The 25,676-nt window shown below is 56.6% G+C and overlaps 1 protein-coding gene across 1 annotated transcript in view; it reads right to left on the bottom strand.

Annotated features, from left to right (window-relative positions):
• The window catches only part of SDC3 (syndecan 3), a 38,013-nt gene extending 24,385 nt beyond the window's left edge, over positions 1–13,628 (bottom strand). Inside the window, exon 1 of the mRNA XM_067725181.1 lies at positions 13,476–13,628. Within this exon, the coding sequence (XP_067581282.1) occupies positions 13,476–13,613 (138 nt within the window). The 5' untranslated portion in view covers positions 13,614–13,628. The remainder of the gene's footprint in view (positions 1–13,475) is intronic.
• Between the last annotated feature and the right edge of the window lie 12,048 nt (positions 13,629–25,676).

The following is a 25,676-nucleotide window of genomic DNA, read 5'->3' on the forward strand; positions in this document are numbered from 1 at the left end:
CACTTCCTCCCGGAAGCGTCCCCATCCCACCCTTGTCTCAGTGACCACCCCCCTCCCTGCTCAGGACCCCAAATTCAGCATCTCCTGGTTGGGCCTCATTTTCCCACTTAGTCCAGCAACCCCCTGACCATTAACAGTGTTCCCAGAGATCAGAATCCCTGGAACGCCTCATACTGCGGATTCTGACTCAGGGTCCACAGCAGGCAGGTAGTTAAACGAAGGGACTGCCTCCCCTGGCCTCTCTGACCCAGCCTCCACTTTCCTTGGGGACACACAGCCACACCCCTCTCCCTCCTCCCCAGCTTGTCTGTACCAGGGTTTGGTAAATCACACATAAACAAATCTCCGAAAGAACCCAAGTTCTGAGCTTGCAGCATCACTGGAGGTCATGCAGAAGACAAGCTCTGAGGCCCTCTGCACCCCACCCCCGAGCCCCACCTTAATCACCTCTAAGGAGGCCAGATGAGCAGCTGCCCCTTTGACCTGCGCTCCCTGGACTCTGGGATTAAGCGCTGGGATTAAGGACGGACACACTCCTGGTCGCTTGGAGCTCCAGCAACATGCATGTGTGCATGTGTGTGTACATGCAGGTGCACACACGTGAGCACGCTGAGGGGCATTTCTGGGCATGTGTACAGGTACACGCGTGTGTGTATACCTTCAGGTTGTCTTAGGTGGGCTCAGATGCCTGTGCAGGCCTGGGTGTGTTGGTGTGAGTACAAGGGCCGCATCTCTGCGAGTGGTCCGTGTGTACCTGGCAGAGTGTGTCCCTGTCTCTGGGTGCCTGTGTGTGTTCAGGTATGTTTGTGGGTCTGTGTCTCCACGCGTGTGCACAGGACAGGGTGTGGGCTCAGGTCTACCTGTTCTTTCACGTACACAGATGGGTCTGCACATGCACGTATGTCTATCTGTGCACCAACCCCCCCACCCCGAGGTAGGAGAGCGTCTCCCAGCTTCATGCACTGTTCTCCCAGCTGTTAGTACTGTGGCCACCCCAGGTTGTTGGCAGCAAGCCCCCTAGAGCTGAGAAAGTGGAAAGACAGCAACTTGGGGGCTCCTGACTCCCCTGGCCTCACACCTGAGTCACTAAAATAGCTGGTGGCAAAGGAACAGGCCACAAATGCCCCTCCCTTCCCAGACCCCAGGGCCCCCATGCATCAGCACAGACACACAGTAACACACCACAACACATGCATGCACCCATAAACCCAGCCCCTCGCCCGAACCTAAACAGAAACATGGCCTTAGCTCCGCACGGATAAAGGATCACCCTGGGTGCCACCACAGACTCGCAGACAGTCCCCGGAACTCAGAGATGGAACCGCCTCTTCTGGAGCTGAGATTGTCCCAAACCAGCCTCCTGGCTCCCCCGCCTCACGGGAGAACAGGATTCACCCATCCAGGGCTCAGCTCCCAGGGGCCACCCAGGGACCTGCCCTGGGGGAGCTGTTCTGCCTCTCAGTGCTGGGGACCCTGAACATCCAAGCTCTGTCTTTGGGCTTGGCATCCTCATCTGAACAGCAAGGTGAGGGGCTGACTTCCTGTGGCCCTTTGCCCTCGAAACTACACTTCTGGAGGGGCGGATGAAGGGAATGGGGGGTTCCAGGCCCAGAGGGCAAGGAGTAGAGTCGTCCCTCTAGCCCTGACCATAAACACCCCCTCAGCCCTCAAGACCCCTGTCCCCCAGGGGACTCTTCGGTTCCGGGCCCCTGAGTCACAGCCGGGACCCAAGAGGTTCCCATCAGCCCTGAGGAGTGAGTACGGCAGAGGCCTCGGGGGAACCAGAGAAGGAGAGGGAGAGTGAAAAGGATGGGAGGGAAGGGGAAGAACAGCGGGCCGCAGAGGAGGAGGTGTGCAGGAGGATGGCCGGTGGAGGGAGATGGAGGGCAGAGGGGGACGATTTCTCATAACCAAGCCTGAACCTCCCGTAAGGAGGCAGGAAGTACCCTCTTGCCACAGTGCTCCCCGCTGCCAGCCTCCACTCTCCTCTTCTCCAAGCTCGGGGATCACAGGAGGAGGGGGCTGGGGAGAAAGGAGGAGATGGGACAACAGGGGAGAACCAGAAGTGAAATAGACTGAGGAGGTTCGAAAACATGAAGAAGGAACAATGTAGCAATGTCTGAATTGGGGAAATGAAACAAAGTAATATGTGTGAAGCTGACCAGGGAGATGATATAATGGGGGGAGTAGCTGCTGCAACAATGTATCCAGGTGAGGGCTCCAAGGAGGTAAGGATGTAACCCTGTGGGGAGCCACACACTATGAAGGAAGTAACAGAATTGGGGCTTAGCAAAGAATCCTACAGCTTGTAGAAGAAGAGCAGTGCCTGGGAATCTAGAACAGGGAGACAGGAGAGAAGGGTCTGAAAAAGGGCTCACTGTACCTGGGAGCTGGGAGAAGAGGCTGGTAAATGATTCCCAGAGGAGGGGACATGTGTGCTGGGTTTTGGAGGATGAGCAGGAGTTTGCTGGAGAAGAACAGTCCACAGAGAGTGAACACCATGTGGCAGACATGAAAGCAAGAGAAACAATGTTGTGCTCTATACCCAGCAAATAGCCAGGAGTCTTGGGTGGTAGAAGGGGGTCAAAGGGATGAGGCTGGAGAAGCACACTGAGTGCACTGAGGGGAATCAATTCGGTATAGAGTCTTGGGCATGAGGGCAGCCGGTTGGGTCAGGAAAGGCTTCCTGGGAGAGGTCAGTGGGAGCTGGGCCTGCAGTCTAGGCAGAAAGAGACAAGTAAAGAGAAGAAACGTGGTACAGGGGATGGTGCCCTGCCTAGGAGTCAGGAGACATAGTTCTTAGTCCCAGCTCAGCCACCAACTTGCTGTGTTACTTTGGGGAAGCCATTGTACCTCGCTGAGCCTCGATTTCCCCATGGGCAAAACAAAAAGGCTGAACTAACGGCTCTCAGAAGACCTCACTATGACTCGAGAGCATTCCTTCGGCCTCGGTTTCCCCTTCAGGACAATGACAAGTTGGACAACAGTGTTTCCAAAGGCCTTGCAGCTGAAATCATCTTCAGTCCTCTGATCTTTCCCCAGCCTGGGCTGGCCTCAGCCCATGGCCCAACCTGAACAGGAAACATGCAGCAAAGAAGCCCCGTGTGGAAGCCAAGAGTCCCAGTCCCAGCTCGGGGCTCCCCCAGAGCGGGCACACAGGCTCACCCAGCAAGACCTGACTGGCCTTAAATTCATCGTCTCGGGGCACCACACTTTACAGTTTGCAGCACACGTGGTAGCATGGAGCAGAGCTTGTGCATCAGATAGTACTCTGAGGCTAGACCGTTTGGGTTCAAATACTAGTAAGTGTGCCACTTACTAGCTCTGTGACCTTGGACATGTTTCTTAACCTCTCTGTGCCTCAATTCCCTTTTCTGTAAAACCAAGATAATAATGGTAGCTCCTTCATAAGGTTGTAAAGATTAAGTGAGCTTTAACTTTTTTTTTTTTTTTGCGGTACGCGGGCCTCTCACTGTTGTGGCCTCTCCCGTTGCGGAGCACAGGCTCCAGATGCGCAGGCTCAGCGGCCACGGCTCACGGGCCCAGCCGCTCCGTGGCATGTGGGATCTTCCCAGACCGGGGCACGAACCCGTGTCCCCTGCATCGGCAGGCGGACTCTCAACCACTGCGCCACCAGGGAAGCCCTTAAGTGAGCTTTTCTACATAAGACATTTGGCAGAGTAACTTGCACATGGCAGGCACTCAACAGGCATAATTCAATATTAACATCACCACATCCATGCTCTTGCTGTCATCCCATGCCAGCCCCTCAGCGTGGGGCTGCACCCATTTTACAGACCAACATCCTCTACCTTGAGGATGGAACCCAATGCCTTGGTTTGGACTCAAAGCCCACCTTGTGAGCCACTGGAGAATTCTCCCATGCTGGGGCCCTCTGGCGTTCAATTGTTCAGCCCCAAAACACCCCGTGGCACAGGGCCAGGCACCCAGGAGGTGACCAGTGAATGTCTGTTAAGTGTAAGAAGCAATACACTCTCATTAGAAACAGCACCGCCTACAGCAATGGCTCTTCCACCCCAAAGGGAGGTATGTTCCCATCTCCACACGTCTCTCCCCGAGCTGGGACTTACTACCTTTAACCACACTTCGGTTCCCTAATATACCATGACTTTTCCCACCTCTGAGCCTTTGTCCACCTTGATCCCTCTGCCTATCAATGTGCTGCCATCCTTCAAGGCCTGGAACAAAGGACACCTCCTCCATGGAGCCCTCCCTGATTCACCAGAGCCAAAACCAACTTCTCTTTCCCCTGACTCACTTCCTCAGCCCCTTATCTAACTGGGAGCTTCCTGAGGTCAGGGAGCAGGTTGAGCCCCCTCAGTGTTCCTAGAGCTCAGCACAGGCCAGACACAGAGCGGACAGCAGTAAACAGTGCCTACAGTGACTGGCAGGTCAGCAGCAGAACTGGGACAAGAACCTAGGCACTGGACTCCCTGCCCAGTTGCTCCTCTCTGCCCAGGAAACCAGACTCACAGCCCAGCCTCCAATTGGCCTGGATCATGTCCCAGAGGCTGGGAAGGAACGTGGTGCTCAGCGCGATGGGCAAGGAAAGGGCCCCTCCTACCCTGGCCCAGGAGGAACCATAGACAGGCCACTTGAAGGAAGCAGGCCTCCTATCCTCCCCACAACCGAGCAGGTCTGCCCTCCCTTCCCAACTGGGCTACCCCAGGTCAGGCCCTGCCCTCTCTGGCCTCTGGTCTTCCTGTTAGTTCCTCAAATGTGAAGACTGGAAAGGCCCCTGGGTCACCCAATCCAATTTCCCCACTTTGCAGATGTGGAAGTAGAGGCTGGGGGGCAGGGGGGGGTAGCTGCCCATGGTCACATGACCAGCCACCTCTCAGATTCACCTCTGAGACCTAACAATCTTAGGGAAAACATAATCATTGAAATAAGTAAAATAAAAGTAACTATTCAGGGCTTCCCTGGTGGCGCAGTGGTTGAGAGTCTGCCTGCCGATGCAGGGGACACGGGTTCGTGCCCTGGTCCGGGAAGATCCCACGTGCCGCGGAGCGGCTGGGCCCGTGAGCCATGGCTGCTGAGCCTGCGCGTCCGGAGCCTGTGCTCCGCAACGGGAGAGGCCACAACAGTGAGAGGCCCGCGTACCGCAAAAAAAAAAAAAAAAAAAAAAAAAAAAAGTAACTATTCAGGAGCAGCTTCCTTTTAACTAGCTGCCAGCTCGTTAACTAGCTGCACCTCCCCCAGCACTGCTCCTAACCCCAGCCTAGTGAATGAGGCATTATTGGCCCATTTGACAGAGGAGGAGAGTAAGGCTGAGTCAAGGAGTCGCTTGCCCAGGTTCACGATGCTTCTGTGGCAGAGCTGGGATTCGAACCTGTCTGGGGGAGGGAGGCAGGGCCTCCTCCCTGCTTCTCTTCAATGCCTGCCCTCACAGCACAACACGCCTGCCACAAACCCACCAAGCAAGGCTCACCGACAAGAGGCAGGACACACGCAAGATACACCTGCACACCCACAGCCCCCAGCACAGGGCCAGGTAGAGAGCAGGTGCTCGATCAATGTCTGCAGAATGAACCAACTAGTCCATCAAAAGACAGACCCGGTGCCCGAGCCCACGCAGCCCTGAGCCTCCTCGGCCTGCCCGATGCCCCCAGACAACATGGCATCTCAGGAAGCGGCCTCCAGCTGCTTGCTAACTGCCTCACCTGGGGCACACTGCTTAACCTCTTGGGCCTCTGTGTCGCCATCTGTAAAGTGGGGTAACAATACCTACCTCATAGGGTTGTGGTAAGAACTGAGATAAAGCATGTTAAGCACTTGGAACTGTGCCTGGTACGCAGCACGCACTAAGTACCGGCCACTATCACTGTCACCATCACCATCGTGCCTGGCTCCCTGACAAGGGAGCAACTTCAGGGCAGGAGCCAGGTAGAATTCAGCTGCAGACACCCTCACCCCACCCTCAATGGCAGCCTAGCCGTGAGGAGGCGGCAGGAAACATGTGGTAGGTGAGTGAAGGGCTGAGACAGACATGGGCACCCACCCCGGGTGTGGGCCCTGGAGAGGGTGTCAGTACATGGGTGCTGCCAGGCACCCCGAGAAGCAAGAATATCCTTCCCCTGCTCCCACTGTAACAGCCCCCCCCCGCCTCTCCAGGAGCTCTGCCTGCTCAGTCCCCACACAGCCCCCCAAATCCCACCCCAGGAAGGGAAGACAGGCCTAATGAGCCGCCCACAGTGCCCTGGTGCCCGCAATCGAATTGGCAATCAGTTTGCTGCAATTAGATTCCCCAGATCCTGCTCGTGATTGATTCTAAATTACCCTTATTAAAGTCTGGGCCGGTGAGCAGGGCTTCGGGGGTGGGGGCAGGACAGGTGGGGCCTGGCTGGCAGCTCAGGACGTGCAGAGTTCTAGGAGGGCTTGGGCTAAGGCTGATCCCAGGGTGAAGCAAGCCCATGGCCCAGAAGCGGGGTCTAGGCCCTAACTAGCATCATCCCCCACCCCACACCCACGCCTCAGATTCCCCCCCAGCCCCCCAAGCCCCCACCACTCATCGCTCATCTCAGAAGACCCCAGTCCTGAAGGGGTGCGATAACACGGTCAGCAACAGCGCAGCCAGAACCCAGAGTAGTTGAAAAGCAACTGAACACCCAGCTCCATCCATGCCCAGCCGTGTGAGCTCTGACAGGTGGCCTGACATCTCCAAGCCTCACCAGCGTCAGAAGGCTCAATGAGACCACCTCCCCAGTCCTTGGTCAAGGCCCCAGGCCATCTCTGGGCTTCGGGACTCCCATCTGTGAGACAGCAGGCTACAGGCTGCAGGGCCGATGGTCTCTTTAGGGCTCTCTCATCCCTGAGGTCCTATGCAAACAACAACAGTCACCTACTCTGGGCCAGGATCTGTGTGATGAACGGAACACAGCCGAGGTACTCCCCAGCTGGGAGGAAAATGGGAAGAGCCCAGTGTCACCATGTCCATGGCTATATCTCAAACAGCAAGGTCTCTCTGGGGTTCCAGGACTGGAAGGGCGGGCCTGAAGAGTCATCAAGTCCAATCTTCTGCCTCCAGACTTACCCACAGGCTGCCAACAGCTCCAAAGAACCGAATTCCCCATGAACTCAGTACCACGAGGCACTGGAAAGTGCCTCCTCTCATCTGGCCCAAATCCTGCCTGCTGCAATTGGGAGTCCAGGCCCACGTTCTCCCTCTTAGGGTAGCCCGGCGGCGATTCTGCTTTGGGTCATCCACGATCGTTCAAACTTGGTTCCCAAATTCTCCACCCCCAAAAAGCAATTCCTCGGTGAGATCAAGAAAGGGACAGGAAAAGAGCAAAACCAAAGCAGGTATAGGGAAGAGATCGCTATTTGCAGGAGCAGAGCCCACTTCTCACCAGGCACTTTATTATTCTGTGTTGTTCATTCTCAAGGAACTCGGAGGCAGAGGTATTCTTAGCTCATTTTAAAGAGGCAACTGAGGCTCAGAGAGGTTAAGTGAACTTGCCAAGATCACATAGCCAGAAATTGGCAGAACCAGGACTTCAACCCTGGTCCAGTTGGCTCTGGGGCTCCTCAAGCTGCACCCTCAGGTTTGGCGACCCCAAAACAGACATAGCACCAAGGCCCAGGTGGGGACCCAGGGGTGGGAAGAAGGCAGACCTCAGCCAGCTGGGGCACGTAGAACCCTCTCCACCTGGTATGAAAGGCCAGCACAGGCATTCCCTGCCCTCCACCCTCAGCAGCCAGGTAGGGAAGGGGCCAGATCACTTGTCAGGGGCCACCCTCACCCCATCCCCCCGCTGGGCCCTCAGCCATTGCCGCTCAGACTCCCCCTGTAATCACGGCTTCCTGTTTGGCGCTGAGACTGGGCCTGGTCAGTGGGGGAGGGGAGCAGACACCCCTCTGGCCAGGGCCTGCTCTGGAGGGAGGGGGGCCGGAAGTGAGGCCTACCCGGCCTCCTGGAATCTTGGGAGGCTGGGAGCCAAGGCAAGGGGAGTGGGTGTCAGCCAACAAATATTTACCAGGCGTCGGCCTGATGTTCCCAGGATGTGGTGGAACGTTAGGGGGGACAGCAGGACAAGCCAGGTGGTCTGGGACCAGCACAGACCCTGCTCGCTGCTTCAGGGGGCAGTTGCGGGGTGAGCAAGGGGCTGGACCCTGGGGCAGCCTCAGGCTCCAGTCACCCTGCCCCCCACCGCGGACACAAAATCACAGGGCCCCGAGCAGCTGGGCTGGAGCCCAGAGCCACAGGGCCTGCGTCCCACACAGAAGCGATGACCGCACCTTGGCGCTCAGACCGCGGGCCCACCCCATACGGCCCCCTGGCGCCTCCGAAGCCACGGGCACACACCTTGGACCCAGCAGGACTCTGCCAGCCTCACCGTCACCCCAACTCACCTCCAAAGTAGACAACACAAAGCCCCAGCCCGGGCTCCAAAGTTCACAGTCCTGGCTTCCCTCCTTCCTTCCTTCATTCATTCACTCATTCATTCATTCAAACCATTCAATTCTGGGCCAGGCAAAGAGTTGGACTTGGGGGTTCAGCAAAGAACAAGGCAAACACAGAGCCTCCCTAAGGCGCTCATGGTCTATCAGGAAAGTATTCTGATACTTCTCCTGACTGCTGTGTGACCTCCAAGTCACTCCCCCGCTCTGAGGCTCTGTCACTCAGGCCAGAGAAAACCTTAGGTGCCAGGGGGCCAGGACTCAGGGGTGGGGTGGTAGGGATGTACATTTGGGTTCCACACAACTTTCTCAGGGCCGGAGGGGATTAAAGGCAGGCCTGGTCGCCTATGCAGAGAGTGAGCCCACACTGGGGGCATCCAGTGTGTGTACAGGGGGAACGGTGGCTTTTTTAGACCCCTCTCATTCTGAGGTTCTAAACATTTCCCCTGTCCTGTGCCATGATCACATGATCCAGACACAAGCCCCCGCACCCCCCCAATCTTGTTGACTCCCGGCACAGTTTATAAAGCTCTCCCTTGACCCGTCGCCCATGACCTTCAGAATAGCTCGTTTACAGATCACAGAGCCTTGTGAGGCAGTGGAGGAGCAAGGGCTCCAGGGCCAGACCCGTCCCCCGCCCCATGCAACATGCCTCCAAGGCTACAGTGAGAATTAAATGAAAAAAGATAGGAGACATGCCCGGCCCAGAGCCTGGCAATGAGCAGGCATTCATGATACAGGTAATGTGGGCATAATTTGCGGGTAAGGAGGGCCCAGAGAGGTAAGTACCTTGCCCAAGATCACACAGCAAGAGAGGGTAAAATCAGGACTGCGGCCCAGTTCTATTAGCCTGCCAGGCCCTGGCTCAATCCAGCTCTGCCACTTGCCAACTGTGTGACGTTGAGCAAATCACTTAACCTCTCTGTGCCTCAGTTTTCTTCATCTGTAAAATGGGAGTTCTAACAATTCCTACCTCCAAAGATTATCATGAGGATTAAATGAGCCAATGCATATAAAGTGCTCAGTGGGCAGGGCTCTCAGTCTGAGGGCTCTTAAGCCCTCAGAGGTGTGGAAGCTGCCTCCCAAATCATGGCCTCAGCCACTGCCAGGCTCACCACCTCCCATCCCCAGCTGTCTCAGTTTGCTCCAGCCTTCAGGAATCCTATTACAGCCCCTTCTAGAACAACCCATCCCTCTCCCCGCAAGCAGCTCTGGGGCATGGTCCCAGCTCCAATGGGAGGGGCAGGAGGGAGGCCTGCAGCAAGACCTGGCTTCTAGGGGAAGCTCTGTCTTGACTCTCTCCTCTCCACGATGCCCCTCTCATCCACCCCACTTCTGCCCCAGCATTTTCCAGATGTCAAGCCCAAAGCTGTCCCTGCCCCAGCGCTGCCCTGGGGCCTCCCAGGACCCCATGCCCCAATCCATGGGGTAGGAGCAGCCATTTGTTTTCAAAAGGCCACACTGCTTTTTCTCCAGCAGAGGTCAACCCCACACCAATCCCCAATATGAGGGAACGAGAAACACACTGAATTTGTATAGCTGGGGGCACTGTGTTGCTCCCCAGGGAGCAGAAAGCACCAGGTTCCAATCCCAACTCGGGCATGAGAATGGTGTGACACCCCCCCCCCGACCAATAACACCCCTAATAATAATTGTATACATCAAGTATTTGTCCCCAGTTGACAGGTAAGAAAGCTGAGGGTCAGGGCAGGCTACAGCTTGCTCAGTGTCACATGGCAACCATTTTTATAGCTTAGCTTAAAACCTCCTCCTCCAGGAAGCCCTCCCTTGCCCTCCAGGCTCCCTCCTGGAAAGGCTCCATCTCCTGAGAGCTCACTGGCAAGCTGTGCTCAGTCTCCCCAAGGAGATTATTTTCTCATCACAACACCCCTGTGAGGCTGGCACTGTTATTGTCCCCATTTTACAATGAGGACGTTGAAACAGAAATCCCTTACCCAAAGTTTCTGTCCCTGGAGCCCCTGCCACCTTGGGTGCTAACAGCAACAGATCCCTATGGTATCCCTGTGTCAGGGCCTGGCCTGGAACAGTCTAGGGGTCCCCAACGTTTAATTTTTAAAGTGAGAACAATCTTGCCCTGGCAACCCAATGTTCACAGTCAACCAGAGGAGCTGGAGGGAAGAGGAGTAGGGAGCTCCTGGATACCTGAAATTGTGGGGGTGGGGAGGGAGCAGGAACCACCAGGCATGGGGCTGGGGATTCAAAAGAATTCCCTGATTGATTTCCCCTTCCCATGGTCCCTCACCCTACCACCCCCCATCCCTACCACATTCCCAAACACAGAATGGCAACCTTGTAAAAGAACAAGTGAACACTTGCTGAGTGTTACTATGCGCCAGGCACTGTGCTAAGAGCTTTATATGTTAACCCCGCTCACTCTCCTATTCTCCCCATTTTACAGAGGTGGAAATGAAAGCAGAGAGGTTAAGTAACTTTCTCAAGGTCACATAGCCACAAAACAGTGAACTCCCAACATTGGGAATTCAAACAAGGCTGAGTGACACCTAAATCCCTTTCAGCCCTGAGCATCTAAAGAACACTTTTCAAGCTGAAATCTCCAGGATCCCCACACTCTGGGCCTTTCTGGGTAGTGACTTAAGTACAGCAACTGAAGCGGCCCTGAAGGCAGATGTCTCTCAGAGTCGTAATTAGCTGGTCTCTCAGGAGAGGACTCCCAGAGCAGATGCCAGGACACACATGCACACACCCCAACTCACCATCTGCAGCGCGAATGAGCCCCACTACTCCTACTGAGGCCATCCTGGAAGCTGCTCCACACACACACACACACACACACACACACACTCCTTTTCAAGCTGGTGGGCACCTAGGTGTCATCCTGCCCTTCCCCTACCCTGAGCCAGCCACTGCCCATCCCAGTGATGTCCTGGGAGGCCCCCGCCACGGAGGCCACTCCTGGAGCCATCCTGGTTGGGGCTCTTCTGGTCTAATCTCAGTAGCTCCTGCTGCAGGCATCACCCTCCTCCTCTGGTGTGCCTCCCTGGCCACTGGTCACCACCCATTAACCCTTTGCCTCCCAGGCCAGATGAGGTGACGTCCCTGCTCGGCAGCCGGGCCTCTGGAAAGGTGTGAAGCCTGGAGAGGGATGCCCCCCTACCTCATCCGGGGCCCCACCCCTCCTCTCCTCCAAGTCAAGCCCACCATCTGAGCCTCCAGGCCCAGACCCCGGGGGTGTGATTTACCTGCCACCCAGCACTGGGTCTGAGCCACACCCACTCTACCTCGGCCTCAGATCCAGGGGCACCCTGCCTTATCGGGGCCTTTCACCTCCGTACGCTCATTTAATTCTTTCCACTACCTCACGGGGCACAGATTACGAGCCTTGGTCTATGGATGAGGAAAAGTTGTTCGGCGAGGGACGTGACTTGCCCAGGGGTCACCCAGCTCGGGATCCTGCTGGGCTGCCAGGTCTAAAGCATGCTGTCCGGTGTCCCTTTCATTCATCACACACCAAGCATTGACTGAGCTCTTCCTGTGGGTGAGCACACACATCCTCTCATTTAATCTCTCAGGAGGGTGTTATTAGCCCCGTTCCACAGAGGGGGAAATGGAGGCTCAGAGAGGTGAGATAACTTGTCCAAGGTCACACCACGAATCAGGGGAGGGATCAGGATTTGAACCCAAGGCTGTGTGATTTCCACATCTTTGATTTCAAAGATGGTCTTCCAGAAGTGTAGCTGAGAAAGTAACCCAGCTGCTAGGATGGGCTGGGTCCCTGTCCCTCCCTGGGACCTCTTTTCCTCACCCCACCTGGGGAATAACTGGGGATGAGGCACCCAGCCCACCGGGCCCCATACTCAGCCTGGCATGCAACACTCCCCCCCACCCCAGCTCATAGTCCCCAGATGGGAAAGGCTGAGGAGTAGCCTGCCTGTCCAAGATGCAACCTCTGAGTCCCTGCTGACCTCCTCCCATTTCACAGACTGGCCAACTGAGGCCCAAAGAGACTTGCAGTGGAGGAGTAGGCACCCGGGGCGGGGGGTTTGCCTGAGAGGCCTGGGTCCCTCTCAGCCTGGGGAACGGGGGACAGGCATAGCTCCTAGAACAAACCAAGGGGATCAGGCCTAGAAACCCCCCAGTTCATGCCCAGGCCAGGCTCCAGACACGTGCCCATAGGGAACTCACTTGGGACCTGGGTCCCTCAATGGGGAGGAGGTGGCCTTTCCTCCTGCTCCCCCTGATGGAGCTGGGACTGAGCTCAACCCCACCGCTGCTGCGGTCACTCAAAGGAACACCCAGGGGTCACCTCATACATACTCACCGCACCTGCACACTCGGCCCCACTCAGGGGCGCATGCTCCACGCACGGGGTAACCCATGCACCTGCCAACACACGCCTGCACACACACTCCCATGGGCTGGAGCACACACCCACCACAGAGATCTCCCCCTCAACACACTCACCTCTTGTAGGCACACACAGCATGGCCAACAGTCCCCAGCCCGTCTCCGGCACACACCGTGCACAATGGGTCACCCTGACACGACCACACGCAGGTAGGGCACGATGGCCCCCATCCATGGGGACGGACTGGTCCTCACGCCTCATCCTTCACCCGTGCACACCCCACAGGTCCCAGCACCCTCCACGGAGGTGGCCACACACGCGGTCACACTCACCCACCCCCTCAGGTCACCTTCACACAGGTCCCCTTCACCCCTCCCCCTCCCCGGGCCCCCCTGCCCTCCCGCCGCGACCCTCGGAGGGAGGAACCTAACGCACACCCTCCCCCAGCAGGGGGAGGCGACCCGATTCCCTAAAAGTGGCCGCGGTCCGGGCACACCCACGAAGCAAAGCCACGTCTGCTCAGACCCGAGACACGCCCAGCGCGGCCCCGCGCCCGGACCCCAGCCCGGACCCCAGGCCGCCCACGGGGAAGGGTCCCGCCCCCGGGGAAACGAGCCCCCGGGGAAACGAGCCCCCGGGAGGCGCGGGCGGCCAGGCACTGGACCCCCGCCCCCCCCCCAGGCCGGCGCGGCGCGCAAGCCGGGGCGCGGGAGCGGGAAGCACTCACCCCCGCGGCGCGCCCCGCCAGCAGCAGCAGCAGCAGTGGCGGCAGGAGCAGCCCGCGGGCCCCTGGCCCGGCCGCGGCCCCGGCCCCAGCGCCAGCCCCGTGGGCGGCCCCGGCGCGGTGCGGCGGACCGGGCTTCATGGCGGCGGCGGCGGCGGCGGCGGCGGGCGGGCGCCTTTGTTCCCGAGGCGGCGGCGACGGCGGCGCGGCCCGGCGGCTGGCCCGGCGCGCTCTCGGTCGGCGCTCCGGCTCGGCGGCCCGGCTCCGCCCGGCAGCTCCGCGCCCACGGCCGCCGCGCCTGCAGGAAGCGTGCGCCGCCGCCAGGCCGCCCCCAGCGCGGGAGGCGGGGCGGGGAGGGGCGGGGCTGGACGCTGAGTTCCCCCCGCAGCCGGGGCCGCCCGGGTGCCCCCGCGCCCCACACGCGCCCGCCCGCCAGCCGCGGGATGAGGCGGGGCGGGGGGGGGGGGGTATGTGCGACCCGAGACGGGTGGCCGGCCTCGCAGAGGCTTGCTCTGGGGACGGGGCCGTCGCAGGGCTTGGAGGGGAAGGACCCCGCGTGGGGATGCGGGGTACGACCCGGCTTGTCGGAGGGTCTGGGTAGATGGGTCGCATCTGCGTGACCATTAATACCCTCCCCGCTAACGACTCGGTTCACTGGCTCTCCCAGGACCCATCACCCCCGCCCTCAAGCCGGTCCACCGAGGGGGACAGAGGTCATCCGAGTCCACTGGGCTTTGATGTCTCCACGGGTGGGCAACGGGAACTCAGATCAGGCGTGGCCCCCTTTGGGCCCTGTCACTGGGGTGGGCAGACTTGGCCTAGTGCTGCTTCCCCACCAGCTGTGTGACCTCAGGCAGGTGTCCCCAGCTCTCTGAGACTCAGATTCCTCACTGTGGGATGCAGACCCCCCTACCCCTGCCCCACATTCCTTTTCCCAAACGTGGTCATTGTGCGTTTCTCTGGTGCCTTTATTCCCACCTGACATACGATGCACTGCACTTACCCACTGAGGTCTCCCACCACTAGCACATGAGCCCCAGGAGGGCAACGGTTTGTGTCGTCTTGTTCACTGCTGTGTCCCCAGCACTAGCCCAGGGCCTGGTGCGTAGCAGTGACTCAATACAAATTTGTTGAATCAATGAATGTGTTTCCCACTCACCTCCCAGTCACCCCCACCCACCTGTTTTGGGAGAAGAAGGGGGTAAGTATTTATTTAGCCCTTACCCATGCCAAGTGCTTTACAGGGGTTATCTCATCTCACCCTCTCAGTGACCCCATGAAGTAGGTGCTGTCAATAGTTCCACTTCCTAGATGGGAAACCGAGGCCCAGAGAGGGGAGGTTATTTGCTAGCACTGGCAGGCGGAAAGTCTTTGCCCTCAGCCCCCATGTCCCCACACCCAGTGCAGGGCCTGCCCTCAGGAGATGGGAAATCATTGAGCTGAAACTGGAACAATTCCCCCAAGGAAAAGGGAACTGAAACCAGGACTCATGGAGCCAGTAGGGGTGAGTGCCGGGTGGGCCGGTGGAACAGACTCGGGCACCAGCCATGATTTGGGGGTGTCGGAGGAAACTGGACTGGTCCTTCAGGGGCCTTGAGAGGAGGTCCAGAGGTCAAAGTTCAGCTCATTAGGCAGAGCTGCTTTAGGTGTTCCCTGAAAGGGAGTGAGAGCCCCATCCCTAAAGGGTATGTAAGGCCAGGCCAGCTGCCCTTTGGCAGAGATTTGGAGAGGGAGGGAAACTTCCCAACTCTCTGAGATTCAAAAATTCCTAGGAATTCTGAGGTCCCAGCCTCTGGGAATCCCAGTGCCAAACCTTGAGGAATTCTGACCCTTGGGCACCTTGGGAAGATGGATGGAGAGGGGCTGATGGGACCCAGTAGGTGGGGAGCTGGTTCCAGTTGAGGCAGCACAGCTTGGAGTTGAAGAGTTCTGGCTCTGGGTTGGGCAGATACCTGGGTTCAGATCTCAATTCTGCCAGTTGTGAGCTGGATGACTCTAGATGAGTGAGTTTACCTCTCTGAGCCTCAGTTTCCCAACTGTAATATGGGAATAGTGACCACATGGGGTTCATTTATTCGTTCATTCATTTATCATCCAAAGGTAAAGTGAGTGCCTGTGTGTGCCACACACAACACCGGCCCAGGGCCAGGTGCCAGGTTGTGAAGATTAAATGAGCTCTTCCTGACTTTGTACTGGGGGTTCAATAAAGGTGGCTGGGATGATGTTTATAAAGTAAGGGACCAGATGTAGGGACAGTCACCTCCCAGAGGGGCTGCTACAGGCCCAGGGAACAGGCTGGTTCTGAGGAGCCCCCAAAGGGCAGAGTTGGGGCCAACAGCGTGAGGGTAGGGGGTATGAGACGCCAGTTGTCAGCTCTGTGCAAGGAAGGACTTTGGAACAGTTGGAACTGGCCGCAGATGGCAGTGGCTACTCTGAGAGGTAGTGAGTACTCTGTCTTGGCAGGTATACAAGGCTCCAAAAACTAGCGATCAGGAAGGCCATTAGAACAGTCTCCATGCACAGGATGGGCCGTGAGCATGGCCCACCTTCAGAAGTTCCTGCCAGTTCTAAGACTTCTGGGGACATTCCTGGTGGCACAGTGGTTAAGAATCTGCCTGCCAATGCAGGGGACACGGGTTTGAGCCCTAGTCCAGGAGGGTCCCATATGCTGCGGAGCAATTAAGCCCGAGCGCCACAGTTACTGAGCCTGCGCTCTAGAGACCGTGTGCCACAACTGCTGATCCCGCGTGCCACAACTGCTGATCCCGCGAGCCACAACTACTGAAGCCCGTGCGCCTAGACACCGTGCTCTGCAACAAGAGAAGCCACCGCAATGAGAAGCCCACGCACCGCAACGAAGAGTAGTCCCCGTTCACCGCAACTAGAGAAAGCCCGTGTGCAGCAACGATGACCCGATGCAGCCAAAAATAAATAAATAAAATAAATTTATTTTTTTAAAAAAAGACTTCTGGCAGCAGCAGCCCTCTTCCCTGATGTCCTGAGGAGGGGGAGGGGGAAGATCTTTGGGCTGGGCAGGCCAGGAACGCCATCTGCTGCTCCTCAGAGATACCGGTCACAGCCCGAACTGAGCCAGGTCTGGGCCCCGCCGCTCTCATGCCACTCCTCACCAACCCCACCCCCCACCCCTCCATCCCCCCATCCCCCGCTCAGTTCTTCTGGGGTTCACAGCTGCACACATTCACCGCATTCCAGCACCCGATGCTCCGTGTAGTTCCCCTCCCCCACGCCTACCTGTGCATTGGAGCCAAGTCCCCGCATCTCAGGGTCTCCCTCACCTGCCCTCCCCATCCACACAGGCACCTGCTGCTGCCCCCCTCCCCGCTCAACTCCCACGGCCCACTTGGCCCCTCGGGAGAGCCTGCCTGACTTCCTTGGGCAGGGCTGGTCCTGCCCTGGCCAGTGCCCATCCTTGCCCTCCCCCGCTTTCAGTCTCTACTGTCTGTCACCACCCCCCACTGAAGTGGGAGCACCTCAGTATCCCCAACAGACAATAATCACGGAACCCAAACAGAGCTGACTATATGCCAGGCATGGCTTTACAAAGTGCACACTGACATTATCCCCACTTTAGATGATGAGTCGAGACACAGGGAAGTTAGGAGATGTGTCCAAGGTCACACAGCTGGCGAGTGAGAGCTAAGCTCTTGACCCAGGGTCTTAATGGTCACACTATAATGCCAGGGGCAGAGGTCTGTTGGGGAGTATTTGATGAGTGAGTTAAAGAGTCAGTGAGGGGATTCACACTGTCACATGGACACAACCAATTGGTGGACGCACTCAGATGAGCCTGGAAACCAGATAACCCCCCACAGGCATGCCTGACAGCCAGGCCTCACCACCCTTCCCAATGAGACCTTTCTCTGCCCTTGGCCAGGGCTCCTGGCTCCAACAAGGCAGCAAAAGGGAAGTGGAGGCCTCAGCCAGCCGGCATCTCTGAGCTCCAGGCCCGAGCTGCCTTATTTGGAGTTGCGTTTCTGGGCCTGGCACACAGTAGGTGCTCAGTAGTGGTTGCCTGACGCCACCTGCCCCCGGAGGTTTCGCTAAACAGACTGGCTCTTTGGAACTCACACTGCCATGGAATAATGAGAGCCAGGACCTCCTGAGGGCTTGCTCTTCGCCAGGCACTGTTCAGGGCACCTGCCAGGAGCGCTGTCCCTCACTCCTCCCCACAGCCGTGTGATCTGTGTACAACAAACACACTTGCCTCCCAGCTTTGTAGCCGAGAGGAGCCCTTCCAGCGGAGCCTGGCACACAGGGAGCACGATGCATTCGTTCGCTCCTTACTGGTTCCCCATTTTACAGTTGGGGAAACTGGGGCCCTGAGGGGCTGGGTGACTGGCCCCGGGTTACACAGTCAGGAAGTGAGAGTGCTGACAGACCACTGCTGTGCCCTCCCCTGTGGCCACAGGGGACTTTGCGATCCTAACTGACCCTCCAGCTCAAGACAAGCCTGGGAAAACCAGTCTTTGCCTCTCCTGGGCTGCCCCTACCTCCCCCCTGCCCCCTCTGCACCCTCCTTCTCCTATCGTAACTTCCAGCCTTGCCCAGGACTCAAGATGGAGGCCAGAACCCGGGTTTGCTTCTGAGAAAAGTCTGAATGACATCAGTCCTGACGTTATTGACCCCGAAATCAGGAACCAAAGCAGGATTCTGGCAAGAAGGCTCTGATCTAGGGCCCACAGAGGGCACCTGGGGAGACTCTGGCTGTCTGTCTGCTGCCCCAGCAAGTATCACAGGATAAGCTGAGCGGCTGCTGAGGGAGTCCACAGGGCCCGGGCAAGAGTGGGAAGGCTTGGCCTCCATCTGTGGGGGGCCCCCTACCTGCCCAGGGACCTACCTGTGTGAGGGTCTCAAAGGGCCATGCCTCGAGCCTTTCCTGGGCACCCTCACCCCATGTTCTGGGCAAGCCCTTTCAAGATGAAGGGTGGGTGATGCCCCCCTGGCACACAGCTGCCAGGCATGGGGCCAGGATTTGAACCCAGGCCTCTGCTAGGTCTGTGAGCTGGGGGTTTGCAAACTAAGGACCCAAAGGGTTCCCAGGAGGCCCCTTGAGTCAGGTGTGGGGATGGGGGAGGAAGTCTGATTTTGTTTGAGATGAGTGCGCCGGGGGCCTCACAGCAGGGCTGGCCATGCAGGAGGGGCAGGTGGATGCGGAAACCCTGTCTCCAGGTCAGTCTGGCCCAGGTGCCAGGCCAGCCAGGGCAGGGTGGTAGCGGCACGTGGAGGAGGAATTGCCGAAACAGCAACCGTTCCAAGAGAGAGGTGGGCTCTGCCCTCAGGCTGGGCAGGGATGAAAACAGGCGTAGGTCCGACTCTGTGGGGCCTGAAGCTTATACAACTTGAGGGGGTCACGAATACAAAATTAGGAACAAGGCTTTGGAAGGCGGTTGTGCCAGTGAGGGGCCCTGAAGCTTAAGCTTCACTAATTTTACATTAATTGTGAACAGAAGCCCACGGCCCCGCCGGATGCCATCCACAGTCTAGCAGAGCCAGCAGGGAGACTGGGCAGGGAGGGGTTAACCTCACTCTGAGGTTTTGGGTGTCGTGGAGGGAATACAGGAAGGCTTCATGGTGGTGGTGACGCCTCCGCTGAGCCATGGCGGGCCAGCCTTGGAGAGCGGGTGCTCTGAAGTGGTCACACTGAGGCTGCACCCGCCCGGGAGGGAGGAGAGCTTCTGAAGTCTTGAGCTCGAGCTGGAGGCTTCAGAGGTCCTGTGTGTGGATGAGGCTGAGAAGATTCTGCAGGTTTGCTCCCTGTAACCTAGAATGACAGTATGTAGGGCCTTGAGCTGCTCTCCTCATTCCACCCCTTCATCTGCCCATCTCACAAGTAAGAAAACTGAGGCCTGAAAAGTAGAAGTGACCGACCGCAGGTCACGCAGTCAGTCTGCAGCAGAACCTAGGCTGCTTTGCTACCTGCCCTGGGGTTCGCTCTACCCACCCCCTTCTCCTTGACTGATTGCCCTGTTGTCTGCAAAGACTCTTGAGGTAGGACCCATCCCACAACCAAGACCTCATTCAAATCCAAGACCCTGACTCCTTGTGGCCACAGGGCTCAGAAGTGACTGTCGGGTTGGGGGAGGGGGGGAGAGCCCAGGCCCAGGAGCTGTGTTCACACACCTGCCCTCTTCCCTTGGATGGGGGAGAGGAAGGAGAGAGGGGAAGGGTCAGCAGAGATGCTGAGGAAGAGGAGACAGCAGGAGGTGATGAGGGCACTGCCATTCCAGAAGCCATTTCACTCACACACCCCCGTTCCTGGGAATAAATTGCACATTTGAAGTCATTTCCCTGGAAGAAAAAAAAGCCTCTCTAAAAATATATTTTCTTTCTCACCTCATCCTGGGGCTAGAGCAGCCCAGCTGGGTGACAACCAAAAAAGCCAGTGGAGGAGAGTGACCTGGAATTGGGGAAGGTGGGGCGAGGGGAGAGTGAGAAGGATTGGGGGGGGGTGGGAGACCCTCCTGCCCCAACACCATGGAATCTGAGTGAGTACGACTGTCACCGAGATATTTCATGTGTCTTGTGGGGCTTTTTTTTTTTTTTTTTTTTGCGTTACGCGGGCCTCTCACTGCTGTGGCCTCTCCCATTGCGGAGCACAGGCTCCGGACGCGCAGGCTCAGTGGCCATGGCTCATGGGCCCAGCCGCTCCGCGGCATGTGGGATCCTCCCGTACCGGGGCACGAACCCGTGTCCCCTGCATCGGCAGGCGGACTCTCAGCCACTGCGCCACCAGGGAAGCCCTCTTGTGGGGCTTTTATCTTTGAGACTCACAGAGGCTGGCAAAGCTCACCCTCATGTTCCTGAGCCCCTGCTGTGGGCCAGTCACAGATCCAGGTGCTAAGGAAGTTGCCATCCCAGGGCAGGGGGTGGGCAAGGAGCAAGGACAGTTGGCCCTCCGCATCCTCGGGTTCTACATCCATGGACTCAACCAACCTTGGATGGAAAATACTTGGAAAAAAAATCCAAAAAGTTTCAGAAAGCAAAACATGAATTTGCCACACGCCGGCAACTATTTACGTAGTGTTGACATTGCATTAGGTATTATAAGGAATCTAGAGATGATTTAAAGTGTACGGGAGGATGCGCGCAGGTTATATGCAGATATTATGTCATTTTATACGAGGGACTTGAGCATCGGTGGATTTTGGTATCCACAGGGGTCCTGGAACCCATCTCCCATGGATACTGAGGGGGCGACTGTAACTGCATTCACGTGGCACAGACAGGTCCCTGCTTCGTCCCTCACCCTCTGTGTGGCCCTGAGCAGGTCACTCTCCTTGCTCTGGGCCTCAGTCTTCTCATCTGCAAATGGATCAGACCTGGGGACACCAAACTTAATTCCCAGCTTCCTGCAAGGGGCCCTGGGAAGGGGCATGGCAGAGGGCAAGAGTGGGGGGGACTCTGGCCCCTGGGCTCTGAGGAGAGGGCTGGGGGATTCTGGGGTCAAATTCTGGCTCTGCCACTTCCTGGCCAGTGACCTGGGGCCACTTTTCTTCCCATAGAGGTTAAAGCAACTGCTCCCCTCTCCCAGAGTTTGAGGCAGGTGAACAACGTAACGCAGGGCAGCACCCAGCTCAGGGCAAGACCCACAGTCACAACTCAATTATCCACTATTTTCAGTCATTCTCAGCTTGGTCCACTCCTGGCCTAAGGAGCATGGGCCGGGGAACTCTCCACTGGGTCTGAGAGACAGAGGCTGAGGCAGCTCTGGCACGGGACAGCTGTGGCTTCCTGGGAGTCCCTGGTGCAGCCCCACCCAAAGACATGTCTCTACCCTGGGCTCTGAGGAGCACCAGGAAGTTTCCCGGAATCCTGGCGAGGGGCAGCTGGTGGGGGTGGGGTAGCCAGGGGCAGAAACAGGCTCTCCAAGGCCAGGACAGAGCAGGGCAGCATGTGCCTCACTGGAGAAATGAGAAATGGGCCTTCCTGGGCTACACCAGTTCTCGTGCTGTGTATTAGTTATCTATTGCTGTGTAACAAATGACCCCCCAACCCAGCAGCTTAAAACAGCAATAAACATTGACTATCTCACCCAGTTTCTGTGGGTCAGGAGTTCAGGGGCAGCTGAGAGGGGTGGTTCTGGTTTGGGGTCTCTTATGAGCCTGCAGTCAGGATGTCAGCCAGGCTTACAGTCATCGAAGGCCTGAAGGGGCTCCAGGCTCTGCTTGCAAGATGGCAAGTGTGACTGGCGAGTTAACCCCAGTCAACAGCAGGGGCCCTCAAGTCCTCATCATGGGCCTTGCCACAGTGTCCTACAAAGTGTCCCAGAGGAGCAAGCTGGAGCTACAGTGTCCTGTGTGGCCCAGCCTCAGAAGTCATACCCCACCCTTTTCATAATGTCCTGTTGCTTCCAGGCAGCCCTATTCCACGCAGAACACACAAGGGTAAGAACATCAGGAAGCCGGGCCACCTGGGAGGCTGTCTCCACATGAGGTAATAATTCAGTGCAATGACTTTCATGCTTAAAATTGTCCGAGTTTGGAGGATAAACAAATAGTCACCCTTAGTGAAAATTCCAAGGGCCCCAAACATAGCAGGGAAAAATTGGAGGCAATAATAATCATAATAGTAACAGCTTTTATGTATGACTTGCCATGTGCCCTGCTCTGTGCCACATGCTTCCAGTGGGCCCTATGAAGCAGGACTATTATTATCCCACAATAAGAGGTTAAATGACTCACAAAGGTCACAGAGGGCTGGTCAAGCTGGGATTTGAAGCTAGGCAGCTCTGGGTCATGAAAAGACTTGGACATTTTCATTGTTTGAAAGCTTGACGCATAAGCCAGAGACGTAGCCCCCAAAGAGACACGAGGGCCTCGGATCACGTTAACAGAGGCATGGGGCCACCCTCCTCAGCCCCAACAATCTGACCTCATACCATCCCTGTGAGGGTGGCAGGGCTGGGCTACCATGCCAGGTGACAGTTGGGGAAACTGATTTGCCAGGGGTTACACAGTGAGGCAAAGGCAAAGCTAGGGTCTGTGAGCCAGATCCGTGACCATACCCTGCCATCCCAAGCCAGACGGAGGGAAGGAAGTGGGGAAGCTTAGTCTTAGAGCAGATGCCAGACCTGAGGTCTCTGGATGAGATGGGATCTTCACTCCGGAGCCCCTCAAGCCAGGGGAAAAACATCCCAAGCCCTGACCTTGGAGCCTTGAGCCCTTACGCCTCTACAATGCTTTCCTTAGGCAGCAGCACCCTCGTGTGGCTACAGCTGGCAACTACATGAAGTCACAGTTTTCCTCCCCACAAAATGCCTAACTACCCAGTGCATCACACTTCTCTGGAAACCCAACTAGAGAGACGAGACCAGCTATCCCTGGAGCTGATGGAAGGTGGCAAGAGCAAGAAGGCATGGATAGAGCACTGAACTTGGAGTCAGGAAACTTCAGATAAAATCCTTACTTGGTTACTAACTCATTGTGTGTCTTGGGTCCCAAACACCTCATCTGAATAATGGGCTGATAACATCTACCTTACCTTACTCCCTCAGGCTTTCAAGAGGATCAAAGCCATCACAAATATGAACGTGCTCTGTAACCTGTAAAGTCCTGTGACGAGGCAAAGGATTATTATACAGAGTTTGAGGAATCCATGTTGGAGGGTCTCTGGAAGAGATCTAGAATGCGGGTATCTACGCGGCGGCAGCCCAGGACCTCACATCCTTGGGCAGACTCGTTAGCAGGTGGTAAAATGAGGAGGTTCAGCCTGCTCCCTGAAACCCAACCCTGCAGAGGGAGGGGTCCACCCCAGCCCCAATCCCTCCCATGAGGCACCAAGGGAAGAAGCCTCAGGCCGAGCACTGGCCTGACCCAAAGACTTGCATCAGAACCCAGAACCCGTCTCCGTATCTACACGATCAGGACCACCACACTTCCTGCAGGACTGTTGTGAGGAATTAGAGAACGTGTAAAAACCATCTCTTGGGTGCCTGGCACAGAGATGGTTCGTGACAAACGACTTTACGTAAATTTCTGTACATAATGGACAAGCATTGTTTTGTTCCCCAAAACCTGTGCACAGCCATTGGATGATTTTTTTTTTTTTTGCGGTATGCGGGCCTCTCACTGTTGTGGCCTCTCCCGTTGCGGAGCACAGGCTCCAGACGCGCAGGCTCAGCGGCCATGGCTCACAGGCCCAGCCGCTCTGCGGCATGTGGGATCTTCCCGGACCGGGGCACGAACCCGTGTCCCCTGCATCGGCAGGCGGACTCTCAACCACTGCGCCACCAGGGAAGCCCTGGATGAGTGATTTTAAAGGTAAAAAAACAATAAATACCATTCATTTACTATGCCAATGTGCCAGGCATTCTGCTAAGCCTTGTTATTTCATCCTCACAACCAACCTTGGACATAAAGTACTATTTTTCCCACATTTCACAGAGAAGAAAACTGGGCCGATGACCCAGGTAATAAAAGGCGATTGGGATTAAACCCTGTATCTGTCTGACTGCAAAGCCTCCCCAGGCCTCAAAGACACAGAATGGAAGTAAGGCGCGGGAGGTATCACATATCTAAACTAGCACCTTGCTTTGTTACCACTAAAAACACACACACAAAACATTACACTAAATGCTAAAGAGAGAGAAAAAACACCCAAATTACAAAGTTCAAGTATAAATAGTCCAGGTGGAAAAGAAGCAAACCTGAACGAGAGCCTCACACAAGTGCCAGGCACTTGACACGTTTATTAACAATTCCATCTTACTTCAGCTCCGTGAGGTATTACTCCAATCTTATGGAAGAGGAAACTGAGGCTCAGACAGGCAAAATTACCATCTCAAGGACACAAAGACAGTAGGCCCATGGAAGGGAAAGAACTCCAAGCCTCCTGCTTTGCCTAATTTGTGCATGGCCTCTGCAAGGGTCCAGTAAAACCATAACCAGCTAATGGCTATAACTTTCCATGACGTGATGTGAGAACCACTTCACATACACGATATTGCCTTCCATCAATTTCCAGCAAGGGATTCGGTTAAACATTGGGTGAAGTAACACCAGCCCACACAATGAGTAGTGGGAGCCGTATGTGAACCCTGGTCTGATTCCAGAGCCACCTCCATCCAGCACGCTGTCTCTGGCAGGCCCACCAACTACGGCCTGGGAAGGTTGGGGAATGACCCGATTACAGTCACTAAGGCAAAATCAGGTCCTGGACTGGAAACCTCCATTAGCTCAGCTACCTTTCTGTCCCTTTCTTCCCGGGACCCACGGGCCCTGCTAGTGACCGTCCCTCACCCTTAGGAGGGGACCATGCAAAGTCCCTTCTGCAAGCTCCACTTTCAGCACCAACATTGGTCTAAGTTTCAGTGGTGGCTTTTTGCCAAAGCTGCTTCTGAAGCAAAGGTGGTAAAGAAGGGAAGGTGGGCATCTTAAGGCACAGGTGACAGGTACCTCAGTGAGCTAGAGCCTCCTGAACTCAAAGGTGGAAGAGGTCCCTTATGTGAGGCTAAGATGAGCAACCTAGGATAATGGGCCAGGCTGGGCCGGCCCTGGTGTGTGGGCCCGGAAGGGCAGGGTGTGGAGAAAAGCAGCCTAGACAGAGGAGAGGAAAGGGGACCTCAGGGCAGGGAGGCCTCGACAGATGCCTTACCTACTGCCCTGCCTCAGAAAATTAGGAGCCAACACTTGGCCAGGAGACATTTGTAATCTGTTGAATTCTAATCTAGACCCTGGGCAGGGTCTGCACAAATGGTGCAGAGGCCAGAGGGAGTGAATGAAGAGCACCGCAGAAAACCAGGCAGATCGTGGGGCTCAAGCTTTTTGAGAATGCGCCCCATGATGTGTGTACAGACTCTGGGCCCAGGAAGGCGAATATTCTGATTTTTCAATAGCAGTTGGACATCCTGATTAATGTGGTTATGTCTTTTTTTTTTTTTTTTTCGGTACGCGGGCCTCTCACTGCCATGGCCTCTCCCATTGTGGAGCACAGGCTCCAGACGCGCAGGCCCAGCGGCCACGGCCCACGGGCCCAGCCGCTCCACGGCATGTGGGATCCTCCCGGACCGGGGCACGAACCCGTGTCCCCTGCATCGGCAGGCGGACTCTCAACTACTGCGCCACCAGGGAAGCCCTATGTCTTTGATTTTGAAACAAAACAAGCAGAAACAAAAAGGGACAAACAAGGAACGGGCTGTCTGTCCTGGGGCACTATATTGGAAAAAAATAATAATAAAGCACAAAC

The sequence above is a fragment of the Pseudorca crassidens genome, chromosome 2 (assembly GCF_039906515.1).
Source record: "Pseudorca crassidens isolate mPseCra1 chromosome 2, mPseCra1.hap1, whole genome shotgun sequence".
NCBI lineage: Eukaryota > Metazoa > Chordata > Mammalia > Artiodactyla > Delphinidae > Pseudorca > Pseudorca crassidens.